The sequence below is a fragment of the Falco naumanni genome, chromosome 12 (genome assembly GCF_017639655.2).
Source record: "Falco naumanni isolate bFalNau1 chromosome 12, bFalNau1.pat, whole genome shotgun sequence".
Lineage (NCBI taxonomy): Eukaryota > Metazoa > Chordata > Aves > Falconiformes > Falconidae > Falco > Falco naumanni.
The window spans coordinates 23,971,162-23,993,156 of record NC_054065.1 but is presented as its reverse complement, the minus strand read 5'-3'; the positions used below and the strand labels follow the sequence as shown (position 1 = coordinate 23,993,156).

At 36.3% G+C, this 21,995-nt stretch overlaps 1 protein-coding gene across 1 annotated transcript in view; it reads left to right on the top strand.

The window, feature by feature from the left end:
- USH2A (usherin) overlaps positions 1-21,995 on the top strand; it is a 391,715-nt gene that overhangs the window by 171,734 nt on the left and 197,986 nt on the right. The window contains exons 30-31 of the mRNA XM_040612018.1: positions 2,240-2,353; positions 4,706-4,867. Coding sequence (XP_040467952.1) covers positions 2,240-2,353; positions 4,706-4,867 — 276 coding nt within the window. The remainder of the gene's footprint in view (positions 1-2,239; positions 2,354-4,705; positions 4,868-21,995) is intronic.

Below are 21,995 nucleotides of genomic sequence, written 5' to 3'. Positions count from 1 at the left end.
TATAAAACCTTCTTACTTTGTCAGAAGTAAACCAAACAGCCCAATCCAAACCTTCCGCAGCTATGGGCATCTTTCTGGATATGTGCTACTGTAGCTCTCAGTGCCTGAAGCCATTGATGACCCCACAGAATGTCTTCCATCAAGAAATGCAAGGAGCATTAATTCACTGCTTCATAAGAGAAGAATGCTGCAAGTGCTAAACGTACAAATAAAACTAAATTGCTTCCTAAAGCACAGCAGAGTGAATAGAGATGGCATATACACTATACCGTGCTCCTCTTGACCGACAACTTGCAAATGTCAGAGTCAGAGGATTTGGTTTCTGCATCTGTTTATTTGCTGAGGGTAAATCCAAAAGTAACTTTTATATTTTCCTGTGTTTAACCCACTAAGTTCTGGAAATAAGTACTTTGTATTGTTTCATGCAAAAAAGATGTTTTTTTGACTGATGAAATTTCTGTACTGAAGACGTTACTGTAGATTGTAATAATCCTGCTTTACAGGGATGGGAAAATCACTATTTCCTATTTTCTGCTTTTTGAATGCTCTTAAAAATATTTGCCTTCCATTACAGGAAGATTACAGGTACATTTACCTGAGGTGTGGCTGACACAAGATTCTTTTTCTTTCCTGTCTCATTTACGTTAGATAGTAAGATACCAGTACAGCTTTCCACTGTTAATTGGGGATCTGTAAAATGAAAACATAAAAAAATCGATGAATTCTATCAACCGGTTTTAGTTTAACACTACTCTGAAGTAAATGTGATTACTTCTGAATATTTCTTTGTGTGTATGAATAGAACAGGGCCTCACAGAATTCAAGTTGAAACATCATTGCAATGCCCACCTTCGAAGTTTTTGGATTAATTACAAGAAAAAAACCACAAGTATTACTAATTCAGTGAAAGCTAATCTCATATTTTCCATGTGAACATACCTATTAGTAAACACAATATAAACTTTCACAGACTTTGATCACCCACTTAGAAAATAATATATTTATGCTGTAACTGTTACCTTCCAGCATTAATTTCTCCAGGCCCTTTTTGTGAATATAAAGGGCCTATGTGGGGAAAAAAGACATTTTTTTAATGAAACCCAAGTTCTGTTGCATTCTGTGTGGTAACTCAATGAAGAGTAATAAAGATTAATTTCTTCTATCTGTTTGTGTACATGTAATTCTGAGACAGTTTTCAGTCTTGTACTATGGGATATTTGCACAAGAATTACATTTCTGAGTTTCTGTTGGTTTTGAAGCTTCTTTGCAAAATCCCAGTCTCAGACAGTTCCGAAATAACAGTTTGCTGTATTTTTTTTTAATGAAACACCCCATTAATTTTACTAAAAGCTGTGAGAGTTGAGGTGAGAACATGGTTTGAAATAAAACTTGACATGAATTGGCCTTCTTTTAAATACTGCTGCATTTTCATTCCGTATTACTTTGAAATGGGCACTGCTGATGTTTCTGAAAATGACTGTAAACCACATTTTTTTCCATGTAGTCCTTCTGTATATTGCAGTTCAAAATATTTGTAACTTCCTGAAGTGGTAAGCAGTGATTTTTTGCATTTGCTATGGCAAGGAGCTGATCGATATGTGGGAATCTAGCAAGTTTCCTTTGCTAACATAAGCAAGACCTGAAAAAGCATAAGATTACAAATCTCTTTCTCTTGTAAACCCTTGGGTACTGCGTCACCTGAATTATGTTACTGTAGTAGTATAGCAAATACGTGGTCTATATGCTACTACTGAAGTAATGGAACACAAGTGGGATGTTTCATACAAAAAAGATTTCAGGTTTTGGATGAGTAGGAACAACATTGGAGAGGAAGCATTAAAAAATTTTTGTTCTGCGAGATAGTGAAAATTCCTTGAAAAAAAGAATAACTGAAAAACTTTGTGGGGCAGGGATTAAGAAAAAACCTCCTTTATTATCATTATTAAATTAAAATATACACCTCATGATGACTTTTACAGATAGTACTTCAAGACTAACTAAAGAAACTTAGCTGCAGCATTAGTATTAAGGATGGAATAAAATACCATTTAATCTTGATTTATTTTGCAAAATTTAAGTCATGGCATAATAGGTATTAAACTGTAAAACAATTTTTCTTTTCCACCTGTAACAGTGGAAGCCTGTTACAGAAAACCTTAATTTTTTACTTCTGCGTGTGTATGTATGTAATCAGTCTGTACGCTGTACATGCACAACACCTTGCTTTCTTCTGTTGCAGGCATATTGACAGGCTTGCGTCCCTTCACAAACTATGCTGTAACCCTAACTGCTTGCACTTTGGCTGGCTGTACTGAAAGCTTGCATGCATTGAACATCTCCACTCCACAAGAAGGTAAAGTAATTTCAAAGGTCTTGACTTCCACATTTCAGTCATGAATAATAAAACAGGAGAAGAGCTAAATGCTGCAAAGCCATTTGCTGGAAAACCCCAACCTAATTTGATGACAAAGTGCATTGCCAGACCATAATTGCTCCATTTTTTGGGGGGGTGCGAAAATGAATCAAACTCCATACCCTTTAATGACATGCATCTTTAATAGCTGTAATGCAGATTAATGGGCTTTTTAATTGCTGTTACATTGTTCATGCAAGAGCCTTGTCATTAATATGAAGCATCTGAAAGATTAATGAAAGCTTCCTCATTTTACTATGGCTCAGAAGTAAATCCAGAGACAGTCTGACTAAAAAGAATTGATTGTATGGCACAGTATGAAATTGAGAATCAAACGGTTGATTTCCATGGTTTCTTTTAACTGCTAAACACCAGCAATAGGCAACAATTATTTCAGTGTGATGAAACCTCCAAATGCCAATTGAGTTATTTATTAATCACAGTTTCCTCTTTTTTCTTAACACTTTCACATGTTGTGCTCCAACTTAAAGGTTCTGAGTCCAAATTCATGTTTTCTATGCTTACATTAAGAACTAGAGCAGGAAGAAAGAGAAAATATCTTACAGTTCTGACTTTAGAGACCAGGTTGATAAGTAATATACATCAATTACTGGAGCAAATGCTCCCCAAAAATACCTGTGACACATCTAACTTCATTCTCAATTAAGCATAAAGTCCACATCTCCTGCTTCTATCATCCACCAAACATATTAATTCAGATAAAATCATCAGTTGCTCCAAATTTACGCCAGTAAAATAAGATTTGACATGTATTTATAGGACAGTAGTTAATCTTCTATGATGTGGACTAGTTTTCAAAATTCCCTCCCTCCCACAGTTCTTTGTTTTATCTTCTCATGTAAACTAGGTAGTAATACAGTACCAATAAAACAAATAAAATTTTAGCATGAAGTTATGTGAATTACAGCCATAACAATTAAAAGAATGCTGGAGTGTTGAACTGCTGCCAAAGCAGGTAGTCATGCAAGGCGTTGTCCTGATGAGGACAGTCCTGAAGATTGCAGTGTAACATTGCTAGAACAGTGTTTTGGTGTGGATACGTTAGCAACTGCCAGCCGCACTAATCAAATCAAAATCAAAGTATCGGATCTTTGGAAGTTCTAAATAAGCTGAGTTTGTCTGGTGGCATTATCTGTGAAAGGATGTAGCCTCTGACAGCCAAATAGTTAATGGAACTGTGATGTAAACATGAATTAGACTATTGTGTATTTCTTGTGTGATATAGTAACTAAAAATTAAATTATTTGTGTCTTATTGTCTCAGCTTAGTGAGTAAAGGAGGAATTCTTATGTGTGTTTGTGAAAAACATCCACTGTTTTCAGATATGCTGCCATATTGAGAAGGTTTAGGCAAGAATAGATTCCACCGCCCGAGATCAAATAAAGCCTTGGGGAACATGTGTTTTATCCCTTAAAAGAATTGAACAAAAAATCAACGTGTGGAGTTTCTATTTTTGGACACTCTTGTTGCATGCTCTTAGTAACAATAAATTGGCGATACAGAAGACAAACACCATATCACACCCTCCAGCTATCCCTTTTTCCCTATTGAAACATTCATTACTTTATATTGTTTTCACATTGCCAGCCACTGCTAGTTATTGTTTTAAATTGCTAACACAGAGCTTGTAAATTACAAGATATTCCTCCCAGACCAAGGTGCGAGTTCTGCTCCCCTTGCGATATTCAGTGGAATTGCTTGTGCTTTTAGTATATAACTCATTGGAACAGCGAGAGAACTTGGCTTCTAAATTATTATCTGTTGCCAACTTCCAGTATATTATATACATAAAATCTACGCTAAACAAACATTTCTAAGTGTATTGAATTACAAAAAGTCTGAAACAAGGGATAGTGTGTAAGAACACATCATCTGCATTTGTGATTAGAAAGAATGATCACTTTGTAGTTAGGGATGAAAAGCATGAAGGAAGAGAACGAATACTATTTGTATTAAAAAAAGGACTGTATTAAAATCATGTACCTCTCTCCTTGTTCAGTGTTATCAAGCTAGAAAGATAAAGTTATATGAGTATAATTATTCTCCTAAAAAGCCAAGAGTTTATCCTTGTCTTTCATAGAAGTTTCCGTTTGGCTAGGAAACCTCACATGTAATAGGAGAGTTCTCAGTATGTTGGTATTTTGCAAGCATAAAATATCTTCTGAAACTTCAGCTTTACCAAAAATCATTTTGGTAGGAGCTGCTCACTGAAATTATTTATTATTTGTGGAAATATAATATAATTTAATGTTATACATCTTTTTTCACCAGCCCCTGAAGATGTGCAATTGCCCACTGCAATATCCTTTCCCACGTTCCTGCTGATAAGTTGGAGTCCACCAAAAATACCAAATGGTATTATTACACAATATACTTTGTATATGAACGGAGTACCGATTTACTTTGGAAATGGAACTAAATACATTGTAAAAGGTGAGTTCTCTGTTAGGTAGCGTAACAGATGGGTGCATCGTAGTTGCTATGAATAATTATATGACTGATGCCTTCTTATTTCAGAGGAAAAGAAAAATAATTTTAAAATGGGCTGTATGCTTTAAACCCTGATAGATACTGTTTTTAAAGGATCCTTCACAGAACTGTCCGTTGGGACAATCAGAAATTAATGTCACCATGGTATAGCTAAATCTTGTGCTGTGTTGTCCTCTTTCACAGGACCTGAGGCTTTTGAACAGTTTTATAACTTTTTGATCTTGTACTATCTAGCTCTTAAAACAAGTAAACTGTTTAAGACAAGCTATTATGTACAGGTTTGGCAGTTTTTCCTACTGTCTTCCTGAAATATTCTTAATTATAGAGGTGCTGTGGTGGTTTCCTAAATAGCCCATTTTAATTTGTTAAAAGCATAAACTAATAATCTGTTTTCTCCTGATAAGTTATGCAATGTGTCAACAATCAAGTTATGTCAATACTCTTAAACTATTACATGGAAGCTAAATGTTATTTAATAGTACAGTGAAGCATGGTAATCTGACTTCCTATGTTAACGTAATTGTTGTAGTTTAACAAAGTATCCAAGTTATTTGTTCAGACATTATTCAAAGAACAACAAAAAATCCACCCCAAAATATTGAGCTAGAAGTATCATAGCACAGCATAAGCACTATTCTGGAGGTATCGGAATTTGTATATGGCAGTAAGTACAAGTAAAGATAAGGCATTTTATACTGGACAACTTGGGGAAAAAGTGTACCAAGACCTTACTTTTTTTCAATGTAAGGCCTTAAAATTCAAAGCCATTTCTGTATCTTGAGTTAGTATAAAACATATTTAAAAATTCATGTAGTTCAAATTTCTTTGCCTTGCACAGGCCATAAGCTACTGGTGTGGTGGGTCAGTTTTGACACTGAAAAATGAATCCAGTTAGAGAACCTCCTGAAGGCTGTTGATGATCGCTATAATAAATAGTGCACACTTTAAGTCAAACTTTTTCATTCTGTATTCAAAGGTAATGGATTTTTCGTAACCATAGTAACCTTAGTGTATTTCTGGATAAATACATGAGGTATATACATTCTGGTTTTATTTTTGAATATAAACTACCACATTATGTATTACTAATAATATGAAAAATAGGATATAGGTTAGCATAATGACAGCTCAAACTAGTGTGCATTTTTCTTCTGCAAAAAAATAAATATTTATCAAAAGTATAGGTTCAATTAATTTCTCCCCCATCCCCCTATTTTTCTGGTATTCTTGTAGTGCCATTTATCTTTTTTGCAAGATCTCCATTAATCTCTTATTGCCATACCATAACACTATTCTTAAGAATTTTGAAGTGCAAAAATCATCACTGAAAGCTCATCACAGGTAGTTTTACCAATGTGTTCATCTGCAACCTGGTTATGAATTGACAAGCAATGTAAAACATTTGAGGAAATGTTCGGCATAATATATTTTGTTTGGTTGATTTTAGATTCTTGTCTGATTGTGTTCTCAGACTCGTAGCCAAAATGAATGCTTATTGATAGAAATTGTGGTCAAGTAACTTTTGTAATTGTTCTTTGAAAATATAGAAAAAGATAAACTAAAAGGGTCAGGAATTGATTTGTTGTGTTCTATCTCTAAATCTTGAACGGTGTATCATAATACATTCAGCTAAACCAGTCTAAGGAAAAGTCACCTGGTTCATAAGCTCCCTAGAGGAGCTCTTGTTGCTTTTATTTAGAAATTATATATTTATAGTTTTCCTAGAAATTGTTATATTTTTGGTCCTATTGAGCATTTCGTAACTTTGATTTCAATTTTTAGGCAGACATCAGAACAGGGAAGGCTAGTGAATCAGATTGTGTTGCCCTACGTAGTACAGCACAAGAGCTGCTCTTGCCTGCCATTCTGAACATGGCGTGAAGATCAGTTTGTTTACTTTGGATCCATTTTACTTAGCTGCCAGTTTCTCACTGTGCCTTAGGGGGAAGAGGCGATGTGAGCCAGCAGGCTGGGATTTGGGTCACTGGAAATCCCAGTTATTCTGTATAAGTTTTATTCAAGATCTGGCTCAGATCTGCATATATCTTTAATTTGATCTGGTTTGGCTTCCTTCAGAGCTCAAGATTTTCTTCATTGCAAGCTAGAGGTAAGAAAAGGTATAAAATAATCCCAGGTCCACCCCACCCCCACCAAGGGTTGTGGTTTTACAGTGAAAGGTTGCAGCTTTTGACTTTCTAGTGTTATACAGGTGTCTCTCCTATCTTTTTGGTGTTTCCCATACTGTTATCCTATTCCTTTCAGTGTTTATGCTAGTGATGTTGGTGACCTATTGCCTCAACATAATATATTATTATTGACCCTAAACAAAGAGACAAAGATCATTGTCTCTAACGTCTTTCCTATTTATTCACTAAAATTATTTTCCTAATTTAGTAACTATACGACTGAGTTCCTACCTGACCAGTAGTCTGTACCAGAAAGTCATAGATTCTCTGTGGTTTTTGAAGTGCTGTATCTAATGAAATAGCTTTTAAAAAAGATCTTTCTGTTTAGGGAAGGCATCAGTTCTGTCTAAAAGTTAGCACTTCACTGACTTTCACTTCAGACCATGGAAAATGGAATCAGTTTAGGCCTATACTAATTAATCCATAACTTGGAGGGATATGTTTTCTCAACACCATAATTGCAAATATATTGTTAACTTAGTTTCTGATCTTGACAGTTGTTGAGGGCTTGAAATACTCATTGATTTTTCATGGAAATTCAAGTGTTTGTTTCCTCTAGGGGTTGAGCTGTAATTAAAAAGGATACCCTTTAAAAGCACATATGGCAAATGTACACTTTACCATGCTGAAAAGGGGGACCCATTAGGCATCCATCATCCATTAGTGCCTTTAAATATTTTCCCCATATTGACAAATTCGGTTTCTGTGTTGTTAGTAATAAAGCAATGCAATGAAGCCAGTCCCTGTATCACAACACCTTTGTTAACTGTCTGTGATTTTTCTGCTTGCCACCTTTATGCATTTGCCTTGTGTGTACTACTTCTTCATGCAATCTGGGTGCTATTTCACATCCTGAATTCCAGTGAAAGCCCAAGGTCTCCAGTGGTTAGGGACAGGCCAAGAGGAAATATTCAGTCCAGGGTCCCAGGTGGAATTTAGGCTGTGTGTATCCATGCTCCTGTATTCATGCTTTTAGTTCCTCTACATGAGAGTGCAGAAGCTTCTGTAACCAAGACCAACTGCTGCAGCTCAGGAAAACAATTGCAATAGGGTTCTGCTGTCCTAATCTTCATACCTTACTGTTCTGTAGAGATGACTAGCAGCTGTGAAACATGAAGAAGCTTGTACACTTATCTTCAAAACTTTTAACATATACGTGCTGCTCTTACAAAGGCTTTTGATTTTAGGAAAATTTGAGTTGACTTTTCCTGTGGAAAGAAAATATGCTTCTTGCCCATTCAAACACTCAAAGGCAAAACTGAAGCTGCTACTTTGAAACGTGGAGATTTCTTAATGTTATTATTTTTCTGTATTTTTAAATTCAGGCAAATTCATTCTTGTCTTCTCTTTTGTTAAATTAATCTCAAAAATTTCCCACCTGCCTTAGATGGAGAAAACAAGGTGGATTTTATACTGAAAAGTATTAGACTGCAGTGGCCTGAGCTGGTGGTGCCAATACCACCAGCAGAAAGGTGCTCTAATAAATGCAGAAGGGCATAGTGTAAGCAGAGACAGTAAAGATCTGATGTGACCCAAGTGCCAAGTCTTGTTTTGGTGGAAACCTTATTGCTGTGAAGAAACTTTAGAAAAAAAAGATTAGAGCAAAATATTCCTGTATTCTTAAATGCTGAGCATTTGATGGATTAAGAAAAGGTGTTAGTTACCTAACATGTTTACAAAGGGAAATGACTTTGTAGATATCTTTAGAAAACAAAAGTATAAATCTGTCTTTGCACTGAGCTTGGCATTGAGGATGTATGTCTGCATTTTCTGCAGCACTAGATACTTGACAATGTTAACAAATTGCGTTCATATAATTTTCCTAGCAGAATCTAATGGTTCTCATCATGAATCTTTAAAAGGAAGATATTCTTATTAACACTCAGCTGTATGAAACTTATTTTTCTCTGCCAGCCTAATAGAAGGTTTTTTTTCCCCAGTTTTTCAGTAAAGAGATCCTGTCAACTATTTTACAAGGGCAGATCCTCAACTGAGTTAAACGAGTATAGAGTTATCCTAAATTACATGGCCAAGAGTTAAAAAAACCTGTGACAGACTGCTTTGTACCAGGTTTCTGGCCAAAATATTAGGGAGAGCCTTGGAAAAGGTGAGAAAGAGCTGTCTTCACAATTTTGTCTAAGAGCTTGAACTAAGCTTTTGTTTATTCAAATTGTTATTTGACCTGTGTTGAAAGGCTGATCCTACAAAACCAGCACAGAATAGGAGCCTTGTTTTTCTGTGAGGAAGAGGCAGATGTTTGACATCTGTGAAAATAGGGTTTAGCATATCTGAACTCAAAAAATGGGAGAACCACAAATTAGTACCTGTAGGCTTTTTATGTTGCTCTAAAGCAGTAGTAATTACCATACAGAGTGCACAGCCATGCACTATTATTACATTTTACTGAAAAAAATGGCAGTTTTTTTTCTTTTTTATCCTATGGCTACTACTGCTTGTTTTAAATGATAGATCATGATAATAAAAGCAAAATCCATCATAATATCAATATTGTACTAATTGCTAAGTGAAACAATTTGAACAGGAGAATCCACAGAACTCTATGTAAAGGATAATTGCAATAAGATGTATCACTGGAAGAAGCTAAATCACTAAGAAAATACTTATGTTAGATGTAAGACACAGTTCTTGTGGTTATTTTTCATACAATTTTTAGCTATAGCCATGTTTAACAACACCAATTTCCAACCCTAAGGATTTGCGTTCCTTTGTTTTAAGTCCTGCTCAAAGATGACAGGCGGCTTTTGCCTTAGAGGACAAACAATAGAAACATTCTGTAGTGCTCTGGTATGAGTTTATTCCCATCTTCCAGGTTGCAGTGAAATACAATTAAATACCAAATGAACCCAACCTGTTCTTTCACTAGAGTGTTTTGAAAAGAGCAGTTAGCTATCCGATAAAATGTTAGTGCTAGGTTTACGTATATTATAAGTCTGTATGTCACAATTTCTCTTTTTTTTTTTTTTTTTTTTTTTTGTGAAGCAGAGACTTATTTAACACCATTGTGAGCAATGAAAAGTTAGTCTTCACCTCTTCACAGTTAAATTGGTTACCTGAAATGTTTTGCGTGTGACCCAATGAGATATGCCCAGTGTTTCTTTCTTATTTTAGGGTCTTGCAATACCATGCTACAGTTCCAGACTCACCCCTTATGATTGGTTTAGTAGCATATCCAGCTGATACGGCATACAGGAAAAAACAGTTTTCCAGTATGGCATATAAAGAACTCGTGCTGTTTCAGACTTTATTCTGGCCCGAGTATGCATTTAAGTGAACATATATTGGTGCACCTAGCACTAGAGGGCAGGGTACACCAGTCTTACAGGAGAAGCTGCCTTCCTCTAAAAGTTGTAGGCATAGAAGAAAGCACATTTGATACACCTGAATTGGCAACACTGACATTGCCAGTGACCGGTACTATCGTAATTAATTCCACAGACCCAGAATGCAGATTCAGCAGGCACAAAACCAAAGGGCAAATGGGCTGTCTGAGTCTGGCGTTCCTGTATTTCAGCTTCAGACAGAAAGATTTCGTACACTCATTGGACTTAATAATACAGATCTGGGGAATTTAGAAGGGGGTGGGGGTGTGGGGTAAGGGTAAAAGCATTATGTTTATTTGTAGCAGCTCTGTTGTATCATTTTCTATTGCAGTGCATTAGTGCAGTGTTAAATAAAATCTGCTTATTTAAAATCCTTTTAAATAGTGTTTAAATATTTCCTGCTGATACAATCTGCTAAAGTAGTTATCCTTGCTGCAGATTTCAGTTAACCTTGTCGCAGATATTAAGCCTGAAGCTACACAGACTTTTAGGGACCTTGATTATAGAGCAAAACCTAATGGTGTCATTATAAAACCACAGCTGGACAAGCTTCTGGAGTCCTTGTCCTTTGATCAGATTTGGGTAACACAGCAAGCCAAGAGAGAGCTCACGCTAACCCTGCTGGAATTGCTGAGCTCTCAGGTTGCTTGAATACTGCTTTCTAAAAATTAAAATGCAACACAAATTATAAAATGAGAGTGATTGGTACCTCCCAATCTTCTGCATGTACCAAAGCAAACCAGAGAAAATAGCTTCTCTGGAGCTAATAGCTGCAGAACGAGGAGAGTCCTTTTTTTCTTCTATCCCTTCTGGCAGCATAGGAAATATTTTGGCTCTGGGCTCTTTTTTTTTTTTTTTTTTTTTTTTTAAACAAAGAGAAGAAAAACACTCATTTCCAGGCTTGTCTAAATTCCATGACAAGAATTAAAACCACCAAAAAATGTAAAAGTCTCAGATTATTTTGCCCTTTGTTCTTACTTCAAAATTAGTTGTCAGAATTAGACATATATAGGCTTCCAGTCTTCCAGTCTTTTATTTTCTCCTTCACAGATATCTAGATTGGTCAGGAGACTTAAAGATGCTGAGATATCTTCAAAAGATAGTGTGTGTTGGGGAGGACAAATTAAATGAAGTGTTCACTGAGATCAATTTGTAAAATTCAAATACAGCTGCCTTCAATCTTTTTTTTTTTTTCTCTCGCTATCTTTTTTTTTTTTTTTTTTTTTTCCTAAGCAGCAGAGCTTACTGTCCACACACTGTTGTCTTGGTCGTGCTTTGCACCGTTGTTTGGATTTGCAGGTCTTCTCTAGGACACATCCCCAGAGCAGTTAGATAGCAGCAAATCCTTATTTTGCCACTTTCGGAGATCAGTTTGTTGTAATGTTGCATGCATGGACCTTTCTTGGGCAAACTGGCCCAGTCTTGTGCATCTTGTATACCTTCCTCTGGGATTTTTGAGGGGCATAATCTGTTTATCTACATTTTGTCTTTCCTCAGTGAACTTCATATAGGGCCCTATCAAGTGGTGTAGTTTCTCTTTGTCAGCAGTTGTCACATTGTGACCACTGTTTGCTATTAAACTTTGAGAGGTCTCCTTGGTTTTATAAGAACTAGACTATGGTTTCTTGGCCACATTGTGTTCACAGCCTGAAATTCTTTTTGTGGGATTTTATTTTCAGCCTTATATCTGGTAATTGTTGTTTGCCTGAAGATAGTAAGGTGAAGGTTTTAATTTTGCTGATAAAACAGATGCATGTGCTTATAGTGTAAGACAAGATTTCATTCAGTCACACTTTTAAGTGCTTCAGAAAACATCAGAAACTGTGCAAGGTTTTATGTTCAACTTAGAAATCATATGTTTATAGATAAAGAAAAGCTTCTCCACTATCCTGAGAGATTTTTTTTTTTCTTGCCAGGATCATTTTGAAATGTTTGGTAAATGATTTATGCTTAGTTTCAGATAATGCTGGATTCATGTAAATAAAAATATGACACTTCTTGCACAGATGGACTTAGGCCAAACCTATTCCTTCTGTCTGAATCTCTTGATATCCATTCATAAGGATATATCGCACTTAGTTCTAATTTAATAGGCTTGGAAAGAGTGGAGCAGCTTTCTTGATATTGCAAGCTGCACAATGAAGTCTTCTCTCTGAGGTTTTCCTTATGCCCTGGAAAACAGGATCGTATTTCTCCATACTCATTTAGGACCATTTGGTCTCCTGAACTGCCAAACACTTGATGTATATTTAATTTAAGATAGGTATTTTCTTCCATGCTGCTATTACAAATTGCATTGGTTTATCAGCTGTGATAATTATTTTGACTGAGCAGTACATGTGGTCCTGTTTGGCTTGCACTAGACACAGACCTTTCTCTCCATACCTGATATGCCCCAACCTTCCTTTAACACTAGTGGAATATTAATAAATGATGACAGTGTACAGGCAGGTAACACCACAGTAATACTTCTGGAGGGTTCCCAACGAGAGGGAACCTTTTCCTTGGCTTTAGTAAATGCATGGCCATGAGGATGTTGTCATTAGCCATTACTTAGAGTATTTTCAGAATTTTATTTATTGAAAAACTAGAAAGTTATAATGAGGAAAAATTAGGAAAAGGGGCATCTCTGATGTTTGCATATGTTTCAGACTTGTTATTTCCATAAATCTGAGCAACTCCCTTTCAACCTGCGTTTCTAAAATGCTTCACCAATTAATGTCTGTTATGATAAGTCCAGACCTTCCTGAGTATTTTTCATCTTTCACAAGCCTTGTCTTGTGAACTATAGAAGCCTGGGTGTTACAAGGTCCTAAAATAGTTGGATATAAGTTTAATTTTAAATATTTTTTGTTTATGTGATTGGAGGAGGATTTCTGTATCTTCAATATCTGTTTCCCTATCCTCTTAAGTTATTTGAAAACATGTGCAAGGCGTAAATCATGTCACAAAAAGCATGAAAGACATTTTAGGATACTTCCATTCCTGTTGAATCACTGCCAGATATCTAACCTAGGTTCCTACAGTGATTGCCTAAACCGTTTATACAAAGCTTAATAGCCTTTTAGTCGGTACTGAACTTCATCATGCTTCCCAGTAGTCTTCCATGAAATATTTTATTTTTATAACGATCAATTTCTGATTGAAGTATTTAACGTAAATTTTAGTTGGACTTTGAAAGCTGCTGGTGTCCCCCATCGTCCACCCCCCCACCCCCACCCCCGGTTTTTATTCTATACAGTGACACATTAAAGTGATGTGTTACCAGGAAATTAACTAGTGCATGGGAAAAAATATTTATGTGAACATTAAACTAAACATGTAAGAACAACATCAGAATAGTATGCTTTAAGTAAGACTTAGACTCATGGTCTTAAAACAGATGGGAAGATGGATGATAAACATAGTTATTGTTTCTGTGATGACTGTTTTGGGATATACCATGTTCCTTTATAATAAGAGGCACATTTACAGTATGCATAGCTTGATTTCTTCTTCTGCATGTCTGGATATGTTTATGGCTACATGTAAATAAGCATCTGGATTTCTAATTTAAGAATGATGCCATTCAGTCATTTTGGTGAGGAGTGGTGCTGCACCATTTATGTCTGCACATGTAAGAAGATAAGTGATCAGGTAGGAAAGAGTGATTTTTTTACACTGGTGGTAATATACTGCCCATTTGCTGTATCTAGAAATATATCATTAGCAATTTCTGATTCTAATTTGTGATTTAATCAAGTCAATCAGTAAGTTTCTGTGTTCTTTCTCTGAGCATATGTGGTTTCTATCAACAGACATGCATAAATATGTAAAATTTTATACAAATATACTGGAAGAGACTTCTGATATTTATATTTTAAATTTTTTCTAGTTGGTATAAATTAGAGTTGGAACCAGTGCTGAATAGGTAGTAGAGGCAGCTAAAAGAGTTCTGCCCACAGTTGAAAGCTTTCTTGTTAGCACAGTGGGTGAATAGCTTTGCATCCTCCCTGGCAGTCAGTGGAAAAGGCTATTTGAAGGCAATTAGAGAATCACAGAATCCAACCCTGCTGCCACGGGCAGGGACACCTTCCACTAGACCAGGTTGCTCAGAGCCCCATCCAGCCTGGTCTTGAATGCTCCCAGGGATGGGCCATCCACAGCTTCTCTGGGCAATGTGCTCCAGTGCCTTGCCACCCTCACAGTGAAGAATTTCTTCCCAATACATAATTGAAACCTATCCTCTTTTAGTTTAAAATCATTCCCCCTTGTCCAGTCACTACAGACCCTATTGTAAATAAAAGTCTGTACCCATCTTTCTTATAACGTACCTGTAAGTATTGAAAGGCTGCTATAAAGGCTCCCTGAAGCCGCCTTTTTTCCAGGCTGAACAACCCCAGCCCTCCCAGCCTGTCTTCATAGGAGAGGTGCTCCAGCCTCCAGGCCTCTGAGCATCTTTGTGGCCTCCTCTGGACCTGTTCCAACAGATCTATGTCCTCCTTATGTTGGAGGCGCTAGAGCTGAACTGTACTCCCTAAGTCAGAATCTGTCTTATTAAAAGCTTCTGGGATCCTCATTGCTTACCTTTCCAGGATCACTGTTCATACAAAGGATGCATAAGTGGTGAAAATTTCCACCGTCTATTCTAGGGGAAATGTAGAAAATGAAGGAAATTATCAGTAGTGGAAATTAACCCATGTTGGTACAGTATGTAAATAGCTTCCTTTTGAAATCTGAATTTCATACTGACTTCAACTTTGGAGCTATTTATGATCACTTAATTTTCTTAGTCATTTCTGATCAAGGAACAATAATTTAATCAAATTGACAAGGTCACATGCTCTCATGAGCTGGCATACTAGCCATATCGAAATAACTATGGTACTTTTTGATAGTCTTAAAAGGGTAAAAGTGTTATTTTCATTTCAACTAATGTGTTTGGAATTTTTAGAGATGACTCTTGAGATTTAATACCATTGTTGCAGTGTCACATCACAATTTTTAAGCTTTTATATTGTACTGGGACTTAAAATACAGGCATAATTGAAGTCTTGCTCCTAAGTTTACAGGCAGAGATAAAGTACATAGAAAGCTAGTCAAGGAAAACTCAGTGAGATATGCTGAAGAAATTAAAAAAATGAAAAATAAATATTACCAGAAAAAGAGAGATACAAGTCTTAGCTTAACTATGAAAAGAAGTTGCATGGCAGAGACTGAGGCAGAATAAACAGATTGTAGTTAGAACTAGAACATAATTTAAAATATTTGCAGACAGGACAGGAAAATCCAGGGAACTAAACTAAGTTTAAAACAATCGAGAGAAAGTACATGATGACTTCTTCCACTAAAAAAGCCTGTCCATAGTGATGCTTCTTCAGGAGGTACATGAATCAATGCTGTAGTGCTCCAGCCAGAGAACCAAAAAATATTGAAGCAACTAGACCAAAATAATTCCTTGCTCCTACACCTTACCACCAGGTAACAGAGTGCTGCTTAGAGGTGGAACCGCTGTGGGGGAAAGCCACAGGCTCTGCAAGATCTGTGGCCTTTGCGTGCTACCATTTCAGTTGTGGTCATGACAGGTATTCACAGGCTTCAGCAGAGATGCTGAGGGCATGAATGGGCATACAGATTAGTCTGCTCCTCGAGGATTTCTAACTGGAGCAGCAGTACATCAGGTTACCTATGAAGCATAAGGAAGTTTCAGTTGTGAGTTCTGTGTTCTCTTCGTAAGTTAGGTAGAGGACTGCAGTTTACTCTGGCACCTTCTGAAAGCACCGCTGTTTAAAACATGCCTCTTACAGTTGTGTCCCTGAGTGTTGCAAGAAAATTCAGGAAGATGACACCAATAGTGTAAAATAAAGTAGTTACATTCCCAACAATGACTACTGACATATAGTGTCTGTTGCTTTTCTGCAAGAAAGAGAAAGTAGCAATTATAAAATCTAAAAAGTCTAGCTGGAAAGAAAAAGAATTGTGGAGCAGCGGGACAGAAAAATATACTATGTTCTACATACACGAGATTGGAGGGGGGAGAGGGTTGAGGTGAAATACGAAAGCCTCTTAAGGGTTTGCCACTTGTGAATTACTCATCTCACTCACACTGGTAGGCGTAAATGCATAATTCCAATCTGTTCTTATTACTTATTTATAACATGCAGTAGAATGTAAATTCTATGCCTCCTTTGTAGAAGCTTAACATGCCAGCTAAGGTATGCAGATATTTCAGGGAGCCTATACAGACAACTTTCTTGGCATAGCGCACTGTTGCCAATTAAAGGGCATAAACTTCCAACAATAAATTAAACTAGCTCTCCCCCTCTGCTTACAGGAGGAATATAGACAGGATGTAAGAAATAAGTGAGAGGATCAACACATAATAAGAAAAGCATTCATCTTGAAATAAACTACTCTGCATTATTATTATTTATGATAGTTACTGTTATTAATAAAGTACATGTGGGATAGAGAAAAAGCCTGCAACAACCACTGAATTTATGAGACTGGGGACAGATGCATGCTCTTTCTTTTATATCGCTGGCACTGATCGATTTGTATTTTTCCCTGATGATGGTTTATGCCATTATAACTGTTTGGTGGCTCCTTACTATTGAGTTATGGTTGCAAAGCACTTCACAAATGAGAGCAAGCCTCCGAACATTATATCCTAATCTGCACATCCTATAGATACGCCATAATACAGAGCAGCTGACTGCACCACCTGTGATCTGTGTACCCACAAACATGATTTATTCTGGTAATCCCAGTTTAATGCATCACATCAGATTTGGCAGTTATGTTATCTGATGACATTACTGACACTACATGACATAACTGAGTAGTGCAACATGTCAAGTTGAAAAAAACTTTGGGCTTTTCAGAGTTTTGGTTTTGTTTGGGTTGGTTGTTTTTGGGGTTTTTTTTTCTTTGTTTTGTTTTTGTGTGTGTGTGTGTGTGAGTATATGTTTTGAAAATAAATGTAAAGCAAGTAAACTTTTCTTTGGAAAAAGGGGAAAAAGAAATCAAAATAATTTTCCTTAACCACTTGTTGACTGTATTAATGACCCAACAGCTGGGGCTGATTGTTCCAGTAAGGGCAGAGGAGAAGAGGTAGAAGTACAGCATATTTTACTATGCTGCTAATTCTGTGGCTAGCTGAAAACTAGCTCAGCTTTTGTAGTCTTGCAACAGATTTAACTTGCTATAAATTGTCCTGTTTAGGAACAATGCTCAGAAGCCGAGTCCTCCCACTATCCTTGTTCCAGCACTACAGTAATGTTTTAGCAAAAGCCTTTATTCTCTGACTATAATTCAGATACACAGAGCTGTTCCGGTTCTGAGAAGGTGATAGTATCTCTTCTACAGAAACTCTTAAATCACATGATGCCTTGCCTGAATAGTGAGAGCTGTTCTCTAATCATCTTGCATGCCTGCTACTATACAAAATGGTGGAACGAGTTACCCATAATGGATGTAAAATGTATATATTACTAAATATAGCTCATAACCTATAAATCACTAATCTGTAACCTCTATTTTATAGCAGTTGAAACAGCCAGTGTCAACATTTTCTTGCTTAGATTCCAATTTCTGGTCTGAGCATGCTGTCTCAAGTTTTTGCTTGCGTGATGAATTTTTGTTGACTATTTTGTTGATTAAAACAATTGTTTTGGGGTTAGAATGGTATTTTGCAATTTAGTATGCATATTCAATTTTAAGAAGTAAAGATCTTCTAGTAAAATTGTTTACTTTTTGACAAAGAAAATATTTCCTTTGGAAATTAATTTCTTTCCTCTCATCCCTCTTTTTCTTTGCTTAGGAAGGAAAGCTTAACAAATAGAATAAGATACAGTGTTGAAGAGTTCTAAGTAGTCTCAGATAAAGTATAGAAATCTTGCAGGAGTCTTACAGATTTGCAAATTGCAGTGATGCTTATAAAAATAATTTGAAAAACATGATGTTGGTATTTAATATCTGTCCCCCAAAATCTGATTTATAAATATAAACTTGAATCTTCTTGTTAGTGGTAGATGTTCCATGATTTTGGGTGGGATGAGTTTCTCTGAAAATTCAACTTTTTTGGATGTCCTTTTCCCCCCTGTATTATTGAAAGGGACTTCATGGAAACACAGGGTCCTAATTGCTTTTCTGTGTAGCACTTAATATCTTATATACCTGTATGATGTGTCATCTTTGTTTCCTTTTCTCAGGTTGTTTTTTCAGCCTCTCTTCCTAAGAGAGTGTACATAAGCCTGTGCTTTCTCACTGCCATTTTCCAGACAGACACTATTTCTGCACTCTGTAATATATGCTATTCCAGTTGAGACTGCACTATTGATTTATTTAAAATGGATAGTAATAGTTGCTGTATTACTTACCACATGTTCTTGTATAACTTAATATCTTACTGGCTTCTCTTACCACAGTGGCACATTCATATGTGCTCTTCAGTGGGTTGTAAAAGTGGCAGTCAGGCACTTCTCTTGACTTGATAAAATTAACTCAGCACCAAATGTAAGGTGGTTCTGAATTCTGTTTCTTCCACTGCAGTAAAATCAGAATTACTTGGGAATGCCGGATGTACTTCTGTTAGTGAGCCGAGGGATTCTTGGTCACACGAATGTCAATCCAGAGTAGTTTCAGTTTTGTAGCAGCAGGTATGTGAGATTCAAATTCACAACAAAGATGCCTAGCACAAATATATTTCCCAGTTGTGAACATAAAGCTGAAGTAATACACAAGAAAAATGTTCAAAACACTTTTTTTTCCTTTTTCACTTTTTTGGATGTGAAGTTGATTGAGAAGTCATGGTTCTTATTGATGTATAATAACAAATCCCCTCTATTTAAGCTGATAGCAATACAGTGACTGGATTGGAAGCATTCATGAATGGAAATTTTCATTTAAATCTTAAAATGGGACTACATTATGCCACATGATGTGCAAAGAAATTACAAAGAGAGAAATAAAACTATGATAGTGATATTGGTATGACCATAATTCTCTTCGTCTGGTAAAAATTAACATGCTCTGTCCCCTTTCTGCTTTCTCCCCCTCCGGCTTTCAAACTCACCTTATTTGTCCAGCTGTTGTAACGAGGTAAACTAGGAAGACAATGCATGGTTTTAATTCTACTAAACAAAGATGTAACTTGGAAGCTCATTAGGTTCATTTGATGCTCAGTGTTTGCACTGGCTGGTTATGTGTTGTTTTGACAGCAAGAGAAGCCTTTCAAAAAACCAGGGACATGGCTTTAAAATAAAAGACTGGAATCGTTGTATTCTAACTTTTGCCATGGGAAAGGAATAATATGCATGTTTAATTAAAAAGATATGTACCTTGCTCTAGGGAAATTAAAAAAAAAAAGGAAAAATGAAACAATAATCAGGAATGGATGCTAATGTGGGCTTGTGAAATGATCAGGATGAAACAACATTTGAGGAATGAGTTTGTGCTCAGATAAGTACAAGAGTTTGGGCTGATTAATAGCAGAAAGGTTTTCTGGGCAACAATTAAAGGTTGTAAGAGCATAACTGTTACTTAAGAGCACTGTTACTAAATGTGAAAACAAATAGACCTTACAATCTCTGCTGTTAAAACATAAATATATCTAAAAGCACTAAAGTACTTTGGAGCTACCACTTTTCCAGAAGTGGAACTGTAGTTCTATATTAATATTCTATATATATGAAGTATATTCATGTAATATCTTTATTAGGTGTTTGAAACAATTGCAAGCTGAAATTATTAAAGATCCTTTGGTTTCACATTTGTGCTGAAGAGTATTTCTTCTAGAATAGAACTTTTACACAGAGTCTAACCCATGACTCTCATGGTTTCGTTGTTCCCATATGATACATGGTTTTGTGCAATGCTCTTGAATTCCTCAGATGGGGCCTGGAAATTGTATATACTTTTCTGAACTCTTCTGAAGTGTATAAATCTTAAATGGAAATGCGGATTTACTCTTTTATAAGTAATTTGGAAAACAAGGGATATTTACTGCTGAGCAAATAGCTTCTAAAACACATCAGCATTTGTTGGCCAGCTAGAAGCAAAGTTGGTTTGTCCACATGCTATTGCGTCAGTCTTTGCTGGCTAGAAAGCAGAACAGCAGCTTACGGTGCTTCCTGAAAATAATTATTTGTGACCATGAGTTTATTTGTGTCTCTTTATTTCTTGCCCTTGTTTTCAGTGGCTTCAAAAAATTCTGTCAAATCTCACTCTGGAACATTCTTAATTAATATCCAGCAGAATTTGATGTTAACTTCGAAGACAGCTGTTGGTTTTTTTTTTCAATTAATGGGCCAGTGCCACATGTGAAAGGCCATTCATTGCTAGTCTATACAGTTAGCTATTGTGTGAGCATGCTGTTTTCTTGGACCTGATCAAGTTGCCTGAAGTAGGCAAGTGGTGTCATTTGCAACACCCTGTTTTTTCTGAAAGATTTTCAAAGTAGTGATGAGTATGGCATGGGGTTCACAGATCTGTGAAAAAGATTCAGCGTTAGTATTATACCTTCCCAGGAGGAAGGTTGTATGTTAGTGATGGTTCTTTGAGAGTCAATATAATTAAGTGACTGGTGCTTTATAAGTACAGAAGGCAGGATATACTGTTCTAAAAGTTATGTATGAGTTGTTGCTTGCTTTCAGAAAATGGTGGAAGGGATAGAACTGCTAATGAAGTCTGATGGAGCAAGCTTGATAATACAATCTTGGCACTTTATGATTTATTTTTTTTTGGGGGGGGGGATAGTGCATAAAGATCAGATGGAGATATTTTTGTATTTAGTGATGCAGATTTATGGTCCCAAAGAGTTTACCTTCTAATTAAATATTAAATTACTGTGAGTTTATTTAACAAACTATGAGAAAGAAGATGAGAGAACAGAATAAGGATGTGAGTAATGAGCTGAAGCAGTCATACAGTCTACCTACGTAAACAAACTGGTGATTGGAATTCTTTGGAAGTTTTTCATCTTCATACTCTCTCAGCAGGTTTTCTTTGTTGTGCTGCTAACAATCCCTTGCTACAGTGCTGCTGTATTATTTTCCTTTGACTATAGCAATAGCATAGCTATTGTCTCAATTATTTTCTTGAGAGAAACTATGTGGGGCTCCTTACGCAAGTCACGCTTCAACTGAGTGCTCACTAAGACAGGACTTTGCCATTTCTGTCCCTTGCAATAGCTGCCTGAAACCAGGGAGAGTGGAAATAGGGTGGAAGAGCGGAGGGAAGGAGGGTATGTGACTCTCCTGCTGGAAACCTGAATATAGAATGCTGCATGTTACAGAAAAGTTAAAACATTGTAGACATTACTACCATGTTATTTTTGAACTGTGACGTACTCTGACATCTTGATAGTAAAACTCGTGTTTTGAGTCAAGTTCTTAAATCTCTAATTTCAGCGTTGTTGGTGGGGTTTTGTTTGTTTGTTTGTTTGTTTTTTTAACTCTACTAACTATGTTTTTCTTTCTAGCTGGGTAACATCTCTCAAATTCCATGCCAAAAGTAGCACTGTAGTGTTGCATATTATCTTTCAATGACTACCCATTAAATTTG